This window comes from Prinia subflava, chromosome 1, assembly GCF_021018805.1.
Source record: "Prinia subflava isolate CZ2003 ecotype Zambia chromosome 1, Cam_Psub_1.2, whole genome shotgun sequence".
NCBI classification, from domain to species: Eukaryota; Metazoa; Chordata; class Aves; order Passeriformes; family Cisticolidae; genus Prinia; species Prinia subflava.
This window is the reverse complement of record NC_086247.1, coordinates 22,919,127-22,942,624: the sequence shown is the minus strand read 5'-3', so window position 1 is coordinate 22,942,624 and position 23,498 is coordinate 22,919,127. Positions and strand designations below refer to the sequence as shown.

Here is a 23,498-nt window from a genome sequence, read left to right as displayed (position 1 = left end):
ATCACAGTTCTTCAAAGCAGAATGCTCTTCCCTTCATCATCAGACTTTTCTTTTCACCTCTAGCTCTTTGACCCTCCTTACTGTTACCAAGTTTTTCCTCAAAATGAGGCAACTTTGCAGCTAATGGCTGCATAGGCTGGGATGATTCAGAGGGCAGGATCACAGAGAGACGGACAGGTGGGATGGAATCATTACAGTGAAATTGCAGGTCTGAAACCCCATTTTTGCAACTGTATTCCTTCCCATCCCACGTATTTTTAAGCATAACTGCAAGCATTCAAAATTGGGAATCATGCTGACCCTCCAACTTGCCACCAGCAGGATTCAAATCTTACATACAAGAAAACTCACATTTCTTCTGGCTAAGATTAATGCTTGCCAACTCAGTGTGCACAGAGGGGAACAGAGGGTGAAATATGAAATGCCTCCCAAGCTACTCAGTCATTAGCTGGTAACAGAAGCATGCAAATCTCACATCATGTATCCTAAAGAAGAGCTTGGTCTCTAACACAAAGTTCCTACAGCTCCTGGTTCCCAGGCAACAGATGCCACTCTTACACCAGCCTCCTTCCTCCCTGTTCCTCACCATTTTTAGAAACTCCTAAACATTTCAAATACACACCCACCTCTGCCCAAAAATGGCAAATAACATTTTCCTTACTAATAGCTTTCCAAGATACAACTAGACAACAGTAAGTTTTTCAAAATACTTCAACAGAAGACAAATGCACATTATGGAAATTTAAAGTTAAAAATTATCAATCCAAGTCAGAAGTATCTGAAAACTCATCCAAATGAAGCCTTAGAGAACAGTCAAGCTTTTAACATGGCTTCCTTCTTCTTTCCCTTGAGCTGCCCAAAAGATCACTTGGAAAGACTCTTGCTAACTTCTACTACTCACCTCTGACTCTTCAGGATTTTACATTTGAGAGTAAAGGGGTCAGTGATTTCAGATGCTTTAGGCCAACTGGGGCATGGCTGCTTTGCACCTTGCTCAAAGGTCAACCTATTTTAAGCGCCTTGTGCCAATAAAGCCCTTTTGTCCAAACCAATTTTTGAGAGACTTTTTTCTTAATTCAAACCTGTGGTCAAATAAGCAGACAGTCCTTCCACAGAATTCTAGCTTTTGTAGAAATTTGACCAGTTATGCTTTTTAAGTACTACTTTCACTATGTAATTAAGTCTTCTAATATAATTCTAAGAGATAATGAAGTAGTTCTAATTTCATTAGAAAACTACACTCTAATAATTCCATTAAGTGTGAAACTCCATGACCTATTTGACTCTTGGAAGAAAACCCATAAAGTTCCCTAAAGTACATCAAATGTATTTGTATGTGTGATTCAATCATTAGATTTTACTATAGGAGAAAAACAAAAACTCATATTCTTAATAATTTTCAAACAGACTTTAAAGGAATATTGGCAATGAAGGTATTTTTGCAGAATTTTGTTTTGCCACATCCGGCTGTCAAGTTTTGAGGGATCACTGTATCCATCCTACAGATGTAAGGGACTTAAGCAAGCAGGTGAAGGTTAGTAACAGAGTGATAAGCAAAGCTAAAAGCTTCTAATCCAGTATTTTATTTATTTGGTGATATCAATTCAAAACATCAGATGTGGTTTTCTCCTTTCTCTTTTGGTAAACCAAGTGTTACATTTGGCAGACAAGCAAGCACAACAAAAGAAAAAAAGCAAACCTTGAGGCCATCACACAAGATTCTGTACTTCACCCCGAAGTTATACAACAGGCTCTGAATTTCATGCCTAAGACCAGTATCTGTCTCAAATTCACACTACCATTAAACTATGGAAGATTAAACTCAGGTCTTTGGCCAGTAAGGGCCAGTATTTTCTGGATACCAATCACTAGAGACTAGAGCCCGCTTTAGGTGATGAAAAAAAAAACTGCAAGAAGTTAACTGTGTTAAGTGCTATGTTGTTTAAAGCACATCAGAATACCACTTTTACTCTTTAAAAGAATAAAAAGTCTCAAAAAGCTGAAGTGAGACAGTCATTATGGTTTGCATGAAAATAGTGTTTAAGGCTTAACAATGCATTCGGTATAAAAGGTTAGTGAAACATTTCCTATTTTATGATTAAGGAATCATCTGTATTTTCTATTTTTACAGTATATATCTGCTTGGGTACACAGAATATTACATTCTGCTGTCTCACAATACCATTGTAACATCAAACACTGGTTCAGTATTGTTGCCTACAGTGCAGAGTGATGAATAAATACCAAATCTCCTTTTTAACTTAGAGAGCAACTAGCACCAACAACCTCGAACATTTCCTACCTAATTCTACTTCTGCAGCAAACAGCTGTATGATGAAAAGAGTAAGAATCAAAAGCTGGGATGAAGACTGCATACCACCAAGTTAATGTGTAATGTATATGCTCACAGGAAAGATCTGAACATTAGCTTGTTAACATTTAGAAAGAACTCTTCCAGGATTTTTATATTTTGACATGTTTATTTTAGTTGGATGATCAGACTCAATGAACAAGCTGAAACAGTATTCTTCAGGCTCACAATTGCCTCCCTATGGACTTCTACAACCAAATGTTTAAAAATATCAGAAATATCTGGATATTTGCATGAAGTAGTTCAATAGTTATTTCTTGTTCCATGCTTCCCTTTCACGTCTTTCACGGATTACTTCTTTTAGGTATGGTTCCAGATAAGGCTGATCCTGAAAAAGAAGAGAATATATTTAAACTTACAGCAAGGCTCAGAAACATCTCAAGTCATTCCCACAGACTATTTGTTTCTCATTCCTCCCCAGGTTTGACTAAACATCAACCTATCAAGAAAAAAACTCCAAAAATAAATCCAGCTTCACTTACCCTGAAAAGGTAAACTTTGTATCTGCCAGGTCTGCAATAAGAAGTTCTCTACTGCAGCAACCATTAACTCCTAACGCCACATTAACGTGCAAAGTGATGCTTCCAGCTATGCCTTTAGAAACAGTGGGGTTTTTGGCAGATACCCAAATGTCCAATATCTACTTTAATTAGTTCAAAGTCCAACAATAATACTCCAGATAATCTCTTTTTGAGCATAACTTCTATCCAGCCCTGTAAATTTGTATTTGGTAGAACACCTGACCATGTTTAACACTTACAAACCAAACTGCTGCTTGAGGAAAGAGCAATCAACTATTCAATGCAGCAGTTATCAAAACATGACCTACGAGACCACAAGAAACAGCTTTGCTTATTCAGAGATGCACTGATACCTTTATACTCTCCTATAGTCTAAAGTTTAACAATAGAATTCCTCTCTGCTGGGTAATCTGGAGAAAGCTGAGGCAGACAGTGATGCAAAGTCTGTGAATCAATTCACTACCAAAAAATAAAATTTAGTTACATCTGATAAGGAAAGTGCAGTTTGTTTTTTAAATTACAAGATGACACTTATTTTAATGCATGATTTCCCTTCAAATTATTCTTCCTTGGCACCTTCATGAATACAAGCTCCAGCTCAAGAATTTCTGCAAGATTAAGAAACTAATCAAAAAAGCAGGAGACGTTCTTTAAGAATTCCAAAGGTATTTACATTTATATTGTATTTCTTTATCTGACAGCTTAGAAGAAACATTTTGTCTGAACACAAACAATGTGCTGCGACTCTGAGCTGCAGCTTAAGCTTCTGTCATCTTGAGAAAAAATTAGTAACGTGTACTGAAAAACAGATCTTTAAACTGCAATCAAAAGTGTTTTCCAGAGGTATTCCATGAGATACTGACTCATTTACTCACTACAAAGTACATGTAAACGTGTCTCCTCAGAGAATGAAATCCCAGCCATCAGTCCTAGCAGTGCCATTCCAGACCCATGCCTGGGAACCACTCCATGCACGTACCTCTTCATACTTTACCCACTGGTCTTTTGGAAGGATCTGATGCTTCAAGCTTAAGTCCAGTGCTCGCTTTATGCGAAATACTCTTGCATTGTACAGAGGTTCTGGAAGTCTCTTCAGTGCTTCTTTTACATCATCATCTTCATGCAGTGTATCATCTCGCATTAACCCTGTACCAAGAAGAATTTACAGCACCACTGAATAAATGTTCTTCAGTAAGATTTAGGATTGACACATGTACCACGGGCAAAACAGTAGAAAATGATGAAGAAAAAAATCAAACCAATCCAGGAGAGCCACTAATTGCTCACAGAGAATATGTAATCCTAAACAGTGACTTTCACAGACTCTATTTACTTTTCTCACTCCTGTTCTTAAAGAGGAATAAGGAAAATGGGGGTTTAATTCAATGTGTTTCATGAGAATATACATAACAAAAACTTCTCTGGATCTAAGCGGTGAACTTATGAGCATCTAGTTTTGTATCTCTGTTTAAGATGACTGTCCAGGTAAAGGGTTTGGACAGCTCTGAATCCATTAGTCAGTCAGCCACACATGAGACTCCTGTGCAGTAGAATTTTTCTCTAAATGACCTGTTCAAAATGACCAGATCTCTGTTGACTGTATGAAGCTATGGAAACCTGAAGCTTTATGCTGGTGTTTGAGTTCCAAATTAGAAGTTAAATCAGGGAGAAACACCCAATCTTCTCAAAACTAAGAACACTCCCACGCCTTCTGTGGAACAAAGGATTTTTGAAACTCAACCAACCTTTCTCTAAGGTTCAGTATTAACAAAATAGGACAAAATACTTCTGAATATTACTTCTGTAGCATTCCAAGACGATTACTATAACATACCTACTGACTTGTGGTTAAAGGTTTTCATCTCAAGTGACCGATTTGGCAGTAGTGTCTCAATAAAACAAAAATTTCTTTTGAGCCACTCTTTTAAATTCAGTTTTGTAATTTATTTCAAAGGCACAAGGAGCACTGCTGCTAGTTGAATCACTATATTAAATTTGGTGCTTCTCTAATTTTTAACTCGTATTTCCAGAGAAGCAGCAAAATTAAGAATTTCAGCAGACAGACATTATTAAAGAGGAATTAAGCAGTGCATCTTTGGAGGAAGGATCTAAGCTTACTTGTTTACAGTTTTCTTGTAATTTTTTCCTAACTTCCCCAGGGCAGAACTTCCTTTAGGATATTTGCCTATATTGTGGTGAGCAATAAATTGCAGCATCTCAATATTCAGTTTCTTGTCATCCAGTAACTGTTCTGCCATCTAAATGGTTGGAACAAACCTAGTAACATCTCTGAATCCACTGAAGACAGTCCCATTAAGGGACCCTCTTCTCCTCAAGGAATCCCTGTTTTGACACCTGTTCCACCACTGTGCAGGCCAGAGTGACGCCAGCTGAAGTTATGGTGACACAAAGGGCAGGATCACTACAATCTTTTCTGCACTTTGGATACTTTGCATAAGTACTGCAGACAGGCTGGCTGCCATCAGTGGGAACCTCTCCAGCTTCAAGGGCAGTCTTTGAGTCAGAAGACACTGGCCAGTGAAAGTGACTCAGTGGGGAAATGTAAATAACTGAGTTCTCAGGACTGCTTTGTGAAAGTTTTTTCAACTGCCCCAGCTCGGGCTTAGCTGTTGTAAGTTAATTCACTGGAACATTAGCAAACACAGACATAACAGAAATAATTGAAGCTATTGCCAACTTTTTTCACCATAGAAGTAGTAGCTAATTTCAATCAAAAAGACTTATGCTGACCTGCGTGTACCTATGCCACCTAAGAACCGCAACTAGTTTGAGAACTGTTCAATTTGCAGTTTTTAAAACTCCATGAAACACTTACCAAGTTTGTTGAACCCAGCTGCATTGTAATACCACTTGCGAATCTTGTCTAACAGGCGACCACCTCCTGCAACTGAATGTGACCATCATCAGTTGCACAGCAAGGTAAAATTCAACATTTGCACGTTACTGTGGCAGTACGCAAATATTTGCTTGCCTCCAGCACATGCAATAATGTAACACTGCATCAAGTTCGAATTTGACGGCCCCCACTGCTCAGTATCCCACAGCTGACACTGAACAGGTAGAAGAACTGCTCATTACCTACATGAGTTTAACCCATTTCACTAAATTTGAATATTGGGGTCCTTCAAGACTTGGAAAAATGCTACCAATCCCTCATCAAAGTCAGCAACAAAACTCAGACTCCACGGCACTTACAGGAGCCAAACCCACACTGTATACATAAAGCAAAACCATCAGGCTTTTCCGATAATTTATGTAAATTCCTCAGCTTTTGCTATGTGACTTGAGGCCCAGAATATTATTATACTGTTAACCTTCTGCTCTCCTCTCCAGATACTTGAATGCCATTCCAAGAAGCTGCCAAAGTCAACCACGAAATCCCCACTAAAACCTAAAAAAACCCCAAACAAACAAACAAACAATAAATCCATCAGACAAACCCCCAAACCTCCACACCACAGACAGCATGTCCATGTTTCTTTAAATGTCCGGGATGGCAGAGGTGCTTTTACATAATCAAGGACCTCAACAAGGGGTCTAGAAGGCCACGAACGCCACAACACGGGCAATGCAGTGCGGGCGAGCTGGTTTTATGTGACTTTTAGGCCATCTGTCTTACCCCACCACCCCCAAAACACCCCAAATGAGGTCATTAGAGCACTACCTCAGCAGGTTACTTAGTTACTGCTATGTCCTTTAGAGTCTGACAAGGAATAACCTTAGACCAACTATGCGCCAAGTCGGTATCCGCGCAGAACAGCAATGCCCGAGGCCGCTCGTGAGCAGCCCAAGGCTTCCTCTAGAGCCCCTGAGCACTCTCTACGCCCGGAAAGCTCAGGTACCGGAGCCAGGCTCCTTCTGCTGCCACGGGACGGCCGGCGAGGAGACTCGCCCGGCGACTGTGGAACCGACACTCGCTGTCCTCGTCAAGGACACACGGTGCACCCCGGCTCCCCCTCTGCCCCACACGGCCCGCCTCGCAGCCCAGCGCGGGCCGGGGCGAGCCTCGCCGCCCAGCGCAGGCGGTGGGGGACAGGGACAGGCCCGGCCCCGCCGCCCCCCGGCACCCCCCCGCCTCACCAGACGCCTTCGCCGCCATCTTGACCTCGGCGGGCGCGCGGCCTCCTGGGAAACGCGCGGGGCGGGGCGGCCACTGCTGCCCCGGCAGCGGCGCATGCGCCCTGCGGGCAGGGTGAGTGTGGGTGAGAGCTGAAAATAATAAAACAAATAAAAAAGAACTTTGCAAGCACGATAAGCAAAGCACCAGTCGGTCACGCCAAGAAGCAGAAAGCTATCTCTGCTCAGGTATCGCAGCCGCCAGGTGAGCGGCTCTGCCTTCTGAGGCACAGATCGCTGCATCTGCCCAGCCATTCCTTCGTGAAGGGACTACTGCGTTTTAAAAGAAAGGCAGAGGGCAGTTTCAGTCAGAAAAGTTCGTGGTTGCTGTTTTGTTTTGGGGTTTTTTTTTTGTGGTTTTTTTTTTTTTTTGGGGGGGGGGGTGTGGTTCGTAAAGCCATGAATTTTTGTCATCATCCTCAAAAAGTCCTTCGATCCTCTCTCCCATTTTAGCACTCCCACTAAATGTTTTGCTTCCGTTCTTCGTCGTGGTTCGGGGAAGCTACAGCGGCAGAAGCTTGTGCATTTAACATTTCAAAGAAACCGTTTTAGCTCTGGCAGCAATCATTTCTACGTTTAAAAATATTAAAGGCATTTAAAGCTCAACGTTTGAGACATTTTAAATATATATACTTTAATATAATTTCTGCTACAGTTGGTAATACATAGTATTACCACAGTATGCCATACCATAGTATAAGGTTACTGCAGCAAATCTGCAGAAGTTAAACATTATGAACCCACACACTTTCTATTAATATTTTTACTATAAGTATTATTTTTTACAAGAATGTCTGAAGATTAGAGTTTGTTATTAGCATTTAATACAGTCAAAAATCTAAGTAAGCATACTGGACTTGGACACTTTTATTTAACAGGAGGAAATGGGGGAAGTGCTTATTCATCACATTTCAGCCACCATGAAATTTGTTATGCATCTCCACCAAGAACGGTCTATTTAATAAAGTATTTCAAGCAATCATTCCAGGCCCATGGAACAGGAAATAGGAGAAAAAAGGCAAAAGAATCATCTCAGGTGTATATTGCAACAAATGTGGTTTTTCAGTGTGTTTCAAGCACTTTTTCATATTCTTAATTTGGATGAATAAGAATTTATCCAAAGTCATTATCCAGAGATCACAACTATTCTCATTCTTTAAATTTCCTTAACCTTACTTTATTTCCCACCTATTAGTAGAATTTAACCTTTTGAATTTTATTCTGCTGTGTGCATAAAAATCGCTATTTTTAGCTTCAACAATGAGGTTTTAAAACATTGAGGCTTTTTCATTAAATAAATTTAAATCCAAATTAAAACATCTGGATTTCAGATTTCCTGAACTGAAGGAAACTGACTTTTTGATGAAGGAATTGAACTCAACTATATCAGACAATTTGCGTGTGGATAGAGGCAGCTTTTTCATTTTTCCCAAGTACACTGTGAAGCATTTGATAATTCCATATTAATGTGCTTTGCTTAATGAGAGGATTAAATATTTCCAATACTCCCATGATGCCCAATGTCAGCATTTACTTCCGCTTTTACAACTGACCAACTCTATCACCTTAATATATACTACAGCCTCTTTTCATATGCTTACTTGTATATTAAAGCCACAAAATTGCATTGGTATGGGGGGGGCAAACTGAACAAGGGGAAGAGAAAAGTAACTAAAATAAAGTTCTTCTAGATTTCAGAGACAATAACAGCTTTGTTTTCTTTTTTTAATTGGCCTAAATTCATTTGCTGGTTTTGGGTTTTTTTTTTACATTTCTAACCAGCTTTTAGGATACTAATTTCAGCAGTCAGCTTCACAAGGAAACACCTTTGTAACCGATTAAAATAATGCCTTTCTGTATGAGGTACTTCACATATTAATGGTGTGATTCTTTCTAACATACAAGGAAAATAATAACATTATTAGCTCAAGCAGGTAAACACAACACTACTTCACTACCACACTATCTTTTCTGTTCCAACCTTTGGGGAAGATGGTGAAAGGAGATGACAACAGAGGACAAGACAGAGAATAAGTCACTAGCTAGTTTTTCCAATCTCCCAAAATTCTGCCATTATCAAAAGAAAAAAGAAGAATTTAAATTTACCTTTCTGTTAATGTGCTGCATCATCCACTCTGAATTAAGTTACTGATTAATTGCAAGGTTTGCATTAGTAGCAATCAACATATTGGCTCAATCCTTCTGAAATACATTTTTAAGTTACTCTAAGTATTACTGTGAGCCTTTAAATCCTAGATGTTTCATAAACAATTACTTCTTAAACCAGTAATTAAAAAGTTAAGAGACCTTAGAGGGAAGCAGTTCTATAAAGTATGTTTATTTTGTAACTTAATTCTATATTTTTACATGTGTTACTAATTAAAGTGTTTTTAAGAAATTTTCAAAGTCCTGCATAGACGCTTTGGCAATCTCTGTACAGAACACCTCATCAGGCAAGGATACCAGCTGATCCAGAGGGATGTAGCTGGGTTGTGCTGGGTCATACTGGGCTCTTCCCAAGAATGCAAGAAACATGTGCCTCTCTCTGATTCGTAATAGCTTTGTGTTGAAAACCTAAGAAAAAAAGGGAAGAATTTTTTAGGTTGCTTAAATTTCAGACCCTGAGCCTTTTTTAGACAAACTGAAGATCTAGGAAGCAAACAAAAAATAGGCTTATTTTCCTTTAATTTATGTCAAACACCAGGTAGGTTACATTTATATGCAAATTATCTAAACTCTAAATAAATACTTCAATACAATATGTGACATGCACACACAACAGAAAAAAGGGAGTTATACAAAAAATACCTAATGTGCTTGAGAGTTGTTTCTATATAACAACTATATTAGTTTTGTGTAATCACAGCCAAGAAAGTGGAGATATTCAGTAAGAGGGAGCACTTTCCCTGTGGCATCAGACAGATTCAAATGACCACCATTACAAGGAAGAAAAGGTGACCAAATGGCATAATGCAAACAACAAACTGGCACAGTGGCAAGGGCAAAGGTGAGTGGATGTGACTCCTGTCATCATAACATGGCCAAAAGGCAGTGGTGGTTCATTTGTCTTCTGCTGCACAGCAATGCCTACCTTTGAAAGTAACTCACCACCAAAAAAACAAAAAAAGTCTAGAGAGTCAAAGATAAGAACAATAGTAGGGGAAACAGAAATCAGCAGAACATTTAAAATGAGAGGGGAAGTGGGGAAGATGAGATGCACAGTTAAGTCGTAAAAGCAAAGCTCTAAGTTCATTTCTGAGCAGTACAACTGAATAGAGAGAGATGCTGTAGAGGAAATAATGATGAAAATTTGAATGCTACAGGAAGCAGAGATTCTACTAAAAAAAGAGACTACATTGACGGAAGAATTCCATGAGAATGCAAACTAATTTGAACAAAGAGGAAAACAGAACTACTGTTCCTCCTCTGCCTTCCTTGAATTTTAAGAGAGAGTCAGAATACAGGAGAAAAAAAAAAACCCAAACAACCACCATTTATGAAGATAGCTGACAGAAAGAATGGTTACAAGAACAGCTGTAATATCAGAGGAAATTTGACCAAAAAGAAATTTCTGTACATTTCCTATTTTCAACATTACTGTCATTTAGGACAGAAGTGAGTACAGATGGAGACAAGTATGCATTTGTGAATGCACAAGTTAAAGGCTCAACCGTATATAGACTGATGTGCACTACCTGTATTCTGGAACTCAGTTTTGAAGGGTGAAAGGGAAGAATGGGAAAGAAGGAGACACTGGGCCAAGAGCAAGGAACAGAGGAAACTCTCAACTTACCCTTCCAAACAAAGGGAAGAAAAATAATGAGAAGAACCACCATAAAGCCAACAATAAGGTGACTAAGAAGGAAATGAACAAAACTTGTGGTAACTTACAGATCGAGGAGGGCAAACTGACACAGATGAGCATTAGAGCAAGCATCCTTGTTAAGTAAAGATATATTAAACATCAAGATGATCAAAATCCTGAGGAGTAGTTTTATTTCCCCATACAATTTTGGTTTTCTAGCCACTTAGATTCTCTACTAGACTTGATTTAGAAAGTAAATTACTGCCATTCAGAAGCTGTAATTTGTGCTTTCATTTTTACCTTGTAAGAAGATAGTGCAACTGCATTTCAGCATTGAATAAAGTAGCTAATACTTTCAGCTTTTAATATGTGAGGAAACAGCAGTAATGAGGAGGTAGGAAAAAAACCCCAAAACAGTAATCAGGAAACTAATCTATTTTCAATCCCATGGTATTTTTGCAATTGCTGCAGCAATGAGAAGACCAATGAGAATCTGATTGCCTAATGGACAGAACTTTTCTTACCTTTACACTACATTTTCAGATCCTAAAATTTCTAAATCTTATTTTTTAAGTATACAAACCTGAAAGATATATTTGTATTTATAATATTATCTAATGAACAGATCTTCTGCATAATCTGTCTTCTCTTGTGTCTCTTAGGTAAGATTTCAGGACAAGCAAATCCCCAAGCAGAAAATAATCTCTCTTGCATGAATACAGAAGAGATGAGCATGACTACCTCTGTTGAAAACCTAAAATACACAAGACTGTGGGTAGGGATGTCACATGTGCTAAGGGAAAAAAAAGCAGGAGTCCCACACTAAAATCCTCAGTAGTTTCTGGATTGCTAATAAAAGTTACCCTAATCAGAGTAAAGTCACAGGCTAGTTGAAGAATTCACTTATATGTTGTGCAAGGCTCCACCTTCAGCACATTAGTAAAGTGGCTGTGACAAGAGCACCTACAATTTATTGCCAGATTAACAACTCACCTGAGGAAAGCGAGTAAGCATGTGGTGAGGAATGCCCATTATGTTGTGTAAGTAGTCAAATGTCTGTTTGAGTCTCTTTTTACTTGCAGTTAAAATCTTGGGAGTTTTATACACTATCTGTTGAATTTCATTAGGTTGAAAACCAAGTTCAATTTGACAAACCTGAAAAAGAGCACAATTTTATCTTCACAAGTCAGCTACAGCAAACTTAGCTTATTTTAATGTGCCACTGAAATAAACTAATGCAAAATTCTTTTATCCTTTTTCACACAGCAACAAGAATGCAAGCCACAAAAATATCTGCCACTTCAGTTCTTCCCAAGTCAGACAATGCAAATCATTTATTGTTCTGGATTAAAGTGTAATTTGTTTATAGAATATGCCCAAAATAAAGATGACTTCTGTGAATGTTATGAATTTTTCAGCTTGTCTGAGATATGAAGAAAAACCCATGTGTCTATATGTATGGCAGTTACAAGCATAAAAATTCCCCCCTAAGAGTCCCTTATAATTTTCAATACCAAGGTGTTAAGAGATTTTCTTCTTGTGGAGCTGTTGAGCTCTGTAAAACATAGCAATCAAATAGCTAGTGCCTACTTTTGCTAATGTGTTACCACTTTTGCTAATGTATCCAAGTTTTTAAAATAGGGAGTATAATTTCCATAGTCTTCAATTTAAGACTAGTGAACCTAAAAGAGATGTGTACAATATGTGGTGTATTCAATTTATTCTACTGTTCAATAATGTCTAAAGTAAGATGTCTTTTTCAGAGACCGCCTTGACTTCAATTATGATTTCCCAAAAGGAAAACAAAACACATTTTTTCAATAAATCATGAGCACTCCTCCCAAAGTGCAGAATGGCAAGCAATTCATTGAGTTGTTGAGAAAGAATTCAGCATACAAGAGTGTCAGTTAACTCAGTCATTTCTTCTGTCCTCCAGTGACACTTACAAGCAGCTTGCTTTCAGTCATGAAGTGGGTGTGCCTGCCAGTTAACATAAGCAGACTTTCATATCAAACTAGGGTACTTCAGTAGGCAAGAAGACGGTGTCTTTGTTTGCCCAGTTTGATGTGCTGAGACTGCAGCTCTTTTCCAGAACTGCTTGTCAAATATAAAGGGAAGGGCCTAGAATCTGGGTTTTGAATTTATTTTAGGACTTGAAATCCTTACAGGGAACTGTTTCTAAAGGCAATTATAATCAGGTCTTTAAACTCCTTAACTTTTCTGCTTTATAAATATTTGTGCACCACACAAAATACCAATCAACTAAGACAGCATTCAAGTATGAAAATAAGTGTTTGCACATGAGTGGTATCTTCCATGGACCTGAGTTGGCAGGATCAACATACACAACCAGAGTTAAGACACCGTGTTAAATCACTGCAGATATAAAGCTGGACCCACTGCAGAGGTAATTGTGGCAAGAATCTTGAGCTTTTATCTTCTACTCTGTGACATGGAACAGCTCCCTCAACATGACACATGCTAATATCCTTAGTGTGTAAGCCTCAGCAATACTCAACAAAGTATGTATTATTCCCACAATAGGCAGTGGTAATGCAAGCTCTCAGGTTTTACCCTGTCAATGCATCTCTAATTGTGCTTGACGAAACTCTCAGAGGGTGGACTAAGCCATCCTTCAGCACATTTAGTCCATGACTGGTATCTTATGACAACCAATATCAGCTACTGTATTTCTTTCTAAGTAACAGTCCATTCAGAACGAGGGATACAGCCTGATCCCTTCTGAACTGTTGTGTTCCTCCCACCAACAGTTTAGGACGTACAGGTCTGAACACAGACTCTGAATCCAACCTCCTGAAAAGCTTGAGCTTTTAAGAATTAGTAGATTCCAACAGCAAGGACCTAAAAATCCTTCCTGTCTTTCCCTGTCTCTCTTATTTTAAAAATAAAGGTGCTATGCTGTATTTCCTGGTAGATAAACAAGATAATCACATAGAACTGAAGATCTTAAAAACACATTCATTATAATAACGGTTCCCTAGCCTGTGGAAACAATGTGTGTTAGAAAGAAAGCACTATTAATTAGAACAGTCTGCTACTTTCCAGTCTCCTCCCTTACCACACACACATTTCAGATTGCAAGATTTCTGGTGTTTAATAGTTTCAGAGCAGTGAGTGTCTGAAAAATCATACATTTTGATTCATAGTTATTTGTTATAGGATAATGGAATTTCACAAATTGTTACAGTACATCATGCTGTTGGGCCTCCATGGCTTTACAGCACAGTAATTAAACCAATACATAGTTACATTTTCAAAAGGGAAAGTAATCCCCACGGGTTTGAAGTTATTTACCCAACAGTTGTTAATAACGACCATCTGCTATCAGACAATAGGTGTCAAATGCACATTTTGGCAGCCTAGTTACCTGCCAGGAGAAAAATAATCAACTGCACATTTCTTGCTCCTAAATACTTACGGATCATCCAGTAAGCAATCCCAGTTAGCAAAAAACCATAATAATTAAGGGGCGGGGGGGGGGGGGAAGACAGTATTTTTCTACTCATTAAAAAATGGGTAACCATTTATGTCATCATATAGCAACTTTTGGCAGGAAGGCACTACATCAGAGTAGAAAACAGAATAAGATAATGCTCCATGTATTGGGTAAGCTTGCACACTCTAGAGGAAAATACATTGTTTAACAGTTATTTTATACCACCACTAAAATTATTTCATTAAATTCTTTCTGTACACAATCCTCTACAGGAATTTTATCTTCTGACAACTCTTAAACTGTATGGATATACAATACACTTTTAATATCTATTCATAAGCTCACCTGAAGATTTTCTTTTACAGGCTCTAATTTGCCAGTCAGTAGCCTTGGAAGACGAATTACCAGATCCTTTGTCTACAATTGGAAAAAAAAACATAAATTAAAAGAGTTTTACTGAAGGCTTCTTTGTAAATGTGTCTGTGAAAGAAAGATCCTATCTAAATTTTGTTTTTTGCATTTCATTTTGTATTTCATTTTATCTCTACACCAAAGATAAATTTGCACAAAGCAGCAGTTTGTTACAATGCAAAACTTTACTCAAATATGTTCTTTTGGAAAACAAAAAACAATACAATTGTAAAGCAGACAGGAAGAGGGAGTTAAAGCACACATCAAAAGGAGAAAGTATGCTCAAGTGCCTCATTTCTTTCAGCCTTCAAGTTGCTTCTTCCCATCTTTTTAAAAAAAGTAAACAACACACTCTACCTGATGGAGGTTAGAAAAGGATTTTTCAGTGGCAGTGGAGCTAACTTCAGAATCTGTTTAGACCACAGTGTAACAGCACTGCAAGCAATTACTTCACATTCCCCAAAATGTCTGATTACATGTAATCCACCCTGAGTACACGGTAGTGACTAAACCCTTTTCCAAGGAGATCTCTCACCTCAAACATGGAAAGGTCAGCAACAGGGCACTGTAGCAGCTATGACTCTTCAGCTAATAGAAGAACCACAGATTCCACTTGGAATCTGGCATTCATTGCAACCCCACCTACTGCAGGACACAACTAACACTGCCCACCTACTCCAGGCAAGTCCAGCTATTACCTGCCCTGAAGATCCCAAAGTACGGTGCTGAACACCCACTAAGCACGTAATGTGGTATGCACTCATGAGCAAAGCCAGAAGTCCCTCTTGGTGGGATGAGCATATGATTTGGCACTATCTTGCTTTGATACTCGCAGATTAGACTATTTTTTCAATGATGACATCAGTATGTTACAGTATCTTAAAGAAATGAAGAGCACCAAATAATTTTCCAGAAGTTCAAAGAGCTGCTTGTTGTTTCAGTAATTAATTCAGTCCTCTGGCCTTACTCAAATAATAAAACTGGACATACAGATGCTTATTTAATAATAACCTGTAGCAGGTCATCTTCAGAAACTGTATTTCAGATCCTCTGAATGGATCTGAATGTTAGATGTTCCTATCACTTCCACAGACAGTTAAAACCATGTTACCTTCCTGTAACCCTCTAGTCACATTACTGATGGTAACACAATGTTCGTTATAACCTCCAAACACTTGGAGTATTCATATTGCCAGACCTTACAAATGTCACTAACAAAATGCCTGAAGACTTCAGTCTTTACCTTTTTTACACTGAGTCCAAGTTCATTTTTGAAGAAACCCAGTCTGTTATCCAGTCTTTCCACTGAAAACAACAGCAAATATGGAGCTCTTGAGACCATCTGAGCAATTTCTGACTGACCAAATTTTTTTGATTTTAGATAAGCCACTCTAGAAAGAGAACAAAAACAAAATAAAATCCAGTGATGAAAATTTTATTGCCTCCATTTATTCAGTGATCACTTAAATTCCTCAGTGATATCTTATAAATGGACAGATGCTCTAGCATTAACATGCAACCCTGCCAAAAATAATTAGGATGAAATCTGCAGTTATCGTAAAAGCAAAATACCCTCCCTTCCAATTAATTAGAAGTAAAATAAACCTCAGAGCAGAATGTCAATACTGAAGACAGATTTTAATTCCTTCCAGCTGTACTTAAGGAGATAACTACGTTACCCTACATTTAACTACCAGCCTGTCTCCTAGATTGCAAACACATTAATAGATCATCACAGGGTATGGACAAGAAGATATATACAGCCTTTTGCTATTTTAATGAATTCCATTTCTACTGCTGAAAGAACACAGTACTATACCTCATGCATTCCTGTTTTGCCAATAGCATTGGAGTAGAAACATCATACAATGATGCTGTGTGTAGAGATATTGTCAAAAAACACATTTCTACATCAGCTGAAGTTGTGTTTGCTGCAAACAGGTCCCTACTTTCAGTTACTGGTCTAACAAGTGAGTAACAAACATCTGGTTGTCAGAAAGCAAGAGGAGCTGACTAAAGTTTTGATATTTAACAGAGCTTGCTTTCTTTCCAAGTCAAAACTTTTTCCCAACTCTGTTGATTTCAGTGAAAGTGAAATCCTATTTCAAGTACCACTTGCAATAGATGATTATCATAGCTCCCAGAAAAAAAGGCATGAAGAGAAGAAATACAGCACACAAAATAAAGAGACATGACTAATCCACATACTATCATGTACTAAACAACAATTTAGAGAGGTTTCCTCTGGTTATAGATGACAGTAATTGCAATATGAGAAGTATTTGCAGTCAGATCAACTTAGACCATCCAAGAATTGGTTTATCTGGTAGTAATTAAGATACTAAATGGGTTACAGAATATTCTGCAGAAGCAGATATTCAACAAAAATGGGCTCTCTGTTAAACCATGTCTTGTGGAAAGAAAAAAAAAATAAAATTACCTTCCACAAAGCCTCAGAAATTAAGTTATCACAAGCCAAAATCTCCCAGATGGAAGCTGTAAGAACAAGGTCTGGAGGACCAATTCCTAACTGAGCAGACAGCCCAACACAGAAGGGAGCACCCTAGGCTGCAGACAATGACAATGGAACTGGCACAGCTTCCAAGCATCCCACAAACTGCTAAATGAGCAGATCAAAAATCAAATCTTTTGGCTGTCCTGACTCTACTTCTTTTCTGTTAACAAGTCATTAAGATTCACACCTGAAGCATTTCTTCCTGGAAAGGCAAGAAACTTAAAAGAGGGATAGCAAGACTGTAGTAATCTGACTCTAGAAACCAGTATAGTAAAGGAACACAACCATCTAACCTGGCCAAAGTTTGAGGTACATCTGTGAGTGCTGGCACCAAGGTCAGCCCTCATTCTACTACAGGGCTCAGCAATTTTATGTAGCATGTTAACAGTTTTAAGTCATCATTAACACCAGCATAAAACAAAGCATCTGGTGCAGCTGCAGTACAGACTGATCTGCAACTGTCAAAATTGTTAGGAATTATGGAATGTTTTGATTTTTACAGTGTTTATCTGAAGTCAAATGCCAAACCTATTGAAATTTGTGTTTTGTTTCCTGGCAACATGGAATCCATAGCAATAAAACATTCCAGAGTGATGTAACCAATACCACATCCATCTGCACCGAACTGTTTATGCAAAGGTGATACTCAGCTTTCAAAAGACAGCTATTTGAGAAACACTCACTTCACAGCCTTTACAGCACACTTACTTACTTTAAAGCCTGCAGGAAATCATTCACCAGTGTCAAACTTACAGAAGAATCATACTGCAGAAAACTAAGAAGAAATTGGATTGCTCTGTTCAGCCCCTACCTCACTAACCAGACAGTGCCACAGGAGTGTCACTGACTTCATGGAAGAGTTAGGATATTTATCACAAAAAAGCCCCCAAACCTCTCTTCAGAAGAGTGTAAGCAATACGCTTGATATCTAGACTCAAAACTACTGCTGGAAAATGACACAGGCTATTTTTTTGGATATTGTTTCTGAAAGGCCACTTATTGAACACAAGATTAGAAGAACAGACGGGAAGGAAGTGAGGTCTATGTTATACAAGAGTCTACTCCTGTGCCTGTTTCTAAATATCTGTACTTTCACATTTCTGTTTCAGACAGAAATGCTATTACATGCAAGAGCCAAGACGACAGACTTTCTTCTCTGGAGTACTGCAAGTTTTAAGTTCATTAAACATGCACATACACATACACAGCACTTGTTCTGAAAAAAACCCTATTGAATTAGGAGTAATATTAGAAATAAAAGTTCATTTTAAGGACTGAAGAACAGTTTAGGGCCATACAAGTGTGAACACACACAAAATAGTTCATTGTAGTGTTGTGTTGAGTTTCAGCTGGACAACAGGAAAAAATATCACCAAAACCTCCTGCTGCTATAAGATGTCAACACAGAAGAGATCTGATCTGCTTCTTTGATTGCAGAAATCATGAGCTTTCAAATTGTGACTGAAGAATTTAATATTGTTCTACGAATTTATGTAAAGTCTCAGGGATGTCATTATGGAAAGAAAGCTGATACAAGTAAAGCAAGTGGCCTAAGATAGCAAGCTGCTTCCTCTGCAGCAGAGAGACAGGGGTGGACAGTAAAATTAGCTAATAGACAGTTTTCAGGTGGATGAAGGTATTGACTTATGATACCATCACATGTTAGTGCCAACAGATGGGGAGGCACAAGAACATGGAGTCAGGGATTGAGTAAGGAAGGAGGCAGCACAGGCTCCTTCAGACAAGGGAAACCAGATCTTCAAGCCAAGGGGCTTAACACCTTGCTGCTACTTGAAAGGCTTACCTGGTTTCTAAAGCTTCTAGATCTTCACCAAGGATGTATGGATTTTTGGTCAGGAATGATCCCAATTGATTGTCTTCTATACCCACATCCTTAAGAAACAGAAGTATTTTTTTTACATCTTTTTCAAAGTCCAAGGTCAGTAAAAGCTGACCTGCCTTTTGACGTTTCTCCACTTGGGATAAGTCAACTCCTACAACAAATAAAATCAAAAACTATTTTAATTAAACACAGACTCTGCTTTCTGTAAATGTTTCACAAAGGCAAGCTGGAATTTATACGACTACTCAATTTTTTGCACTGAGTTTGCATACTTTAATTACTCAACACAGCAAGGGTACAACACCTTGTATATTGTGGAGAGACTCCAGATAAAATAAGCAGTCATTTTAGAAGCTTTTGCTGAGTTTATTTTTTGAAGGAAGACATTTGCAGTGAATCCTGCACGTGCCACATTTAGAGACCTGCTCTTGTTACACAGAAGTATGGGTGCATGAAACTTCCAAATCTGTTATAAAAAGGAAGAGGACAATTTTGCAGTGAAGTGACTTCATATACTGACTCACACATGGCAATTTCTTACTACATGGAGACAGATTCCCCCTCTCAAATAATTTTTCTAACCTCTTTCAAGTCTTCCTTGTATGTTTGGGCAACAAGGTGGTCAGGGAGCTTGAACTCTGGTATCTCTGTAGTCCAAATGTTTTTTGATGAGAAGGAAGGTTCTCATCAATCCCTTCCCTCTTGCCTCTCTAATGTGCTGTGCCTCACTCCTAAGATTATGCATAGCAATCATTCTCTCTCCTTCCTTCCAAGGACAGAGAGCTGCAAATTGTTTTGCAGCAAATTAAAGCATCCTTAACCAGCCCAAAAGAATAAAGACCAAAGAAAGTTACACAGCCATCCCCATCTCCTGAAGCCATGGGAGATGCCTCCTTCTAACTCCTACAGCACTAAGGGACTAACACCAGCCAGCTTTCTTTCCGAGCAGTATGGCACTGATAGTGACACAGTCCTCTCTTTTTGTCCATTTACCCTAGATAACATTCTGCAGCTTTTTACCACTGGTCACGGTTCCCATTTTCAAGTTTATGAGGTAAACAGTAAGAGCAAAGCAGATTACAGGAGCTCCAAGGCTCCTGCCACAGGCAGGTCACACAAACAAAATCACACATACCTAGGTGGACAAGTTTCTCAAGCGTTTCTGAGTGATCAACATAATCCCGGAGCGTAGAAGACTGAATGGGGAGAAGTGGTTCTGCAATGATCTGTACAGCTTCTTCCTCAGAAATCACTTCCAGAGCAGATGAAGGTGGGATGTCATCCCAGTCTAAGAAACAAACATAGAAGACTCAAATACATTTTGTGAAAGACAAAGCTGCTCCACCAAATGCTATACAGATCTCTTAAAATCCTTTTCAAAAATGCAGGAACTCTGTGCCAGGTGATAAACAGCCAACCTATTATTTGAAAACATAAAAACATAGACTCTGCTCCCAGTTTTTGCCTCTGTTACATCTCCTTCCTGGTCACTGCCCATCAGCTTTCACTCCTATGGCCAAATCTGAGAGTAGTACCCAGCAAGCCTGCCTTCAGTCTGCTGCCTAGATCACTGCAGACAAGAGTTCACATCGCCCTCTGGAAAAGGATCATCTTTTGTGTCTTCACAAATGCATTCTTGCCTGATCACAGCCACATAAAAGGCTACTGCAAAGACTATTTTTCATAACTTGACAAGCCCACTATTTTGGGGCTCTCCTGAATGTGATGCCTGAAATGCAGCTGTTTTAACTTTCATGTATTTAACTTTCAATGTATTTCATAGCCAACTCCAGCCAAGCTATTATGTCTTATCCATTACAGAAAGGCAGCTGACTCCCACTATCTCTAATAGCAAAAGGAATAATTTCCTACTCACTAAGGTTTCAAAGGGAACATCATTATGCTTGTTTTCCCGTAAATGTTCCAAATCACAGAACTTAGTGTCTTTAAAAAAAAATTCTCTGAACAGATCTATTTTTCCATTGACAGGAACTCACAGCAGCAAGATTAAGATTACTGTTTGCAGGCTAGCTTCTAGCCTCCACATCAATCATCTGTTTAATTACTAATAAGATGCCCTGATTATAAATTCTTCAGGAAGGGGGTTTTCTGTGCTCTATACTTTGTATTATGGCTTCCTAGAGACCAGGGTAACACTGTTTCATGTCAAGAAACAAAGGCACACCAACTCTACTACTACAGATTCCAAAGTAATTAGGATGTGACTAATGCTCCAGGAAGAGTTGCACAGACTAGCTTGATAGCTGTTGAAGGTCTTTTTCTCACAGCCTCAGAAACAAAAGCACAGTAAAACGTTTTCAACATCATTTACACATTGAACAGGAACTCTCCAGGAATCTGCAGGAATAGCAAATGGGTTTTTTTCAACTTGTTGAGGACCAAACCAATATACAATAAAGTCCTTTCCAGATGCGTGCATGTCTTTTATTACCACTTTGAGGTCTTTATCCTTCCTATTTGGAATCATACTTCATGTTACCAAAACGCCCCAAAACTACCAATTATGTTTATTCCATTATATAACCTGTCAACTGGGCAAAAATGCTACACACGCACACACACACACTCTTCAGTCAGTCTGCTGGGAGATAAAAATCTGGCATGTGGATAAATCTGCATCACAGGTGCTGCCATATACCATCCAAAATGCTGGTATAATTTTGTGGATACCATCATTTTAGCTGGTTCTGAAACAGTGCAGCACTGTTTCAGAACCAGCTACACACCCAGATCTCTGCTGCAGCTCCGAGACACCCCAAATAATAAGCTCTGTACGATCCAGGTTGGCTGGGCTCAAAGCAGAATTTGAACATACAATTCTGCTAAGTAATTCAGAGCAAGTTTCCTCAGCATACCCGAAGTAATTTGAAAGGATGGAAATATTATAATCCTCGTTTAGATATAAAAGTAGAGGGAAAAGTGAGTAAATTTCCTCAGGGCAACAACACTGAGGCGCCGTTGCATTTATCTCCTTTCCTCAGGAGACAGCTGGGCGAGCATTTCTCATCAGGGCAGCGCTCAAGGAGGCTTCACACTGCTACCTCCTGTTGGTCATCCTTGATTGCTCAAACGGCCGGGTAGTGTGAGCTGCTTCAGGCGTGGAACCGCCTCGCTCAAACAAAACAAAACAAAACAAAAACCAAAAAACCCTTTTAGTTTGCACTAGCACATCTGTGAGGGAAAGGCAAATGCTCAGCAGATGCAGGTAGGGTTATGAAAACTCCTTCAAACGGCAGCTCCAGACCTACATTTCTACCCAAAACATTATACCCTTATCTCACTCTAAAGATATTCTTTACATGCTATATTGACCACAGATATCGGAATTAACTACGAAACTGATCAGAAGTGAAACTCGGGAACTCCAGATATATATTTTAGGCAAACAGGGCAAATAAGGAGAACCCAGCTGGGGTTAAACAGCAGCACACTGAAAACACAACACGAAGATTCGGGAGAAATGGTATCCCTTAAAGCCTCTTACCTTCGTCCAGTATTTTTGCATTCAGATCAGGTAATGTTTCTGCTTTTGCTTGTTTCTGTTGTACTGAAGGCAAGTTACTTTGGGGAGAAGAGCGGGGTCCACCCTCGGCGCTGTCGGGCGGAGGGCAGGTTCCCGCAGACACCTGCCTGCGTGCCTGCAGCCCGCACAGAACGCGCTCCTTTCCAGCGGGCAGCGCAGCCGCAGGGCCGAGCTCACGGCAGGCCCGTGCGGAGCGGCCGCGGCTGCTCAGCCTCCCGGGGAACTCCGCAGCACGGGCCGTGCTCAGCAGACAGCCCCAGCGGCAGACCTGCCGAGCCCACACAGCCATCATACACCTCAGCACGGCATCCTACCGGGAGAAAAAGGGTGCGGAGTGACACAGGCGCTGCCTGCCTCGCCGCAGAGCCGGGAGCTGAATGCCCTGGGCGTTACAGCAATCCCTCACTACAAAGCAGCACGGAGCTGCCTTAAGGTTCTAAACGCGCAGCAAACGGAGGAGCCAGGTCTGAGGGGCCCCGCCTGCCGCCCGGTACGAATAGCCGTTCCCTTGGGAGCAGGGGGGAAGCCCAGCCAGGACCTAAACCCTCCCAGGGAGACGGGGCCCTCCGCGTACAGCCGCCACCGCACACCCGCCACAGGGCGGGGAGGCCAAGTTGGGCCGTCCTCCCCTCACAGGGCTCCCCACGCCGGTAGCCGCTACGTGCAGCCTGCGGGAGAAGGGGCAGTGCCGTCCAGCCCGGGAGCAGGGCTAGCAGCGGAACCCAGCAGCACCTCACCTGCGCCGCACGGCGCGGCCCGGCCCACGTGTGAGCCCCGCTCCCCGGCCCGGGCGGGCGAGACCATTCGAGAGGAAACAGGAGGGGGGGAGCAAGCAGCAGCGTCCTTCTCTTCACGTGTTGTAAAGGGGCGGTGTGATCCCACCTCCCCCTTCCC

General features: G+C 40.0%; 2 protein-coding genes across 4 annotated transcripts; both read right to left on the bottom strand.

Moving 5' to 3' along the window:
* Positions 1 to 2,460: 2,460 nt before the first annotated feature.
* On the bottom strand, positions 2,461 to 7,080 carry LOC134547098 (cytochrome b-c1 complex subunit 7). Its single transcript, XM_063390658.1, has 4 exons — positions 6,994 to 7,080; positions 5,729 to 5,800; positions 3,872 to 4,038; positions 2,461 to 2,699 (listed from the first exon to the last, which is right to left on the bottom strand). The coding sequence occupies exons 1-4, from the start codon at positions 7,010 to 7,012 to the stop codon at positions 2,622 to 2,624; spliced, it is 336 nt and encodes a 111-aa protein (XP_063246728.1). The 5' UTR covers positions 7,013 to 7,080; the 3' UTR covers positions 2,461 to 2,621.
* Positions 7,081 to 9,344: 2,264 nt separating this feature from the next.
* Positions 9,345 to 23,498, bottom strand: MTERF3 (mitochondrial transcription termination factor 3). Of its 3 annotated transcripts, none has more exons than XM_063390637.1 (8): positions 23,342 to 23,498; positions 22,566 to 22,914; positions 20,196 to 20,348; positions 19,022 to 19,211; positions 15,946 to 16,093; positions 14,637 to 14,708; positions 11,828 to 11,989; positions 9,345 to 9,603 (listed from the first exon to the last, which is right to left on the bottom strand). In XM_063390637.1, the coding sequence occupies exons 2-8, from the start codon at positions 22,894 to 22,896 to the stop codon at positions 9,409 to 9,411; spliced, it is 1,251 nt and encodes a 416-aa protein (XP_063246707.1). In that variant the 5' UTR covers positions 22,897 to 22,914; positions 23,342 to 23,498; the 3' UTR covers positions 9,345 to 9,408. The 3 variants fall into 3 exon arrangements, with proteins under 3 accessions (XP_063246707.1, XP_063246697.1, XP_063246715.1); XM_063390627.1 differs by lacking the exon at positions 23,342 to 23,498 and adding an exon at positions 23,179 to 23,335; XM_063390645.1 differs by lacking the exon at positions 23,342 to 23,498 and adding an exon at positions 23,195 to 23,321.

Coding starts and splice junctions, on each gene's coding strand:
- MTERF3 (XM_063390637.1), bottom strand. CDS start 22,896: ATGATGGCTGTGTGGGCTCGGCAGGTCTGCCGCTGGGGCTGTCTGCTG. Junction 16,094..19,021: donor CTAGAAGCTTTAGAAACCAG/GTAAGCCTTTCA, acceptor TTCTCTTTCTAG/AGTGGCTTATCTAAAATCAA. Junction 14,709..15,945: donor TTGGACTCAGTGTAAAAAAG/GTAAAGACTGAA, acceptor TTCCAATTGTAG/ACAAAGGATCTGGTAATTCG.
- LOC134547098 (XM_063390658.1), bottom strand. Junction 4,039..5,728: donor AGCTGGGTTCAACAAACTTG/GTAAGTGTTTCA, acceptor TTCTTGGTACAG/GGTTAATGCGAGATGATACA. Junction 2,700..3,871: donor AGTGGGTAAAGTATGAAGAG/GTACGTGCATGG, acceptor CTTCTTTTTCAG/GATCAGCCTTATCTGGAACC.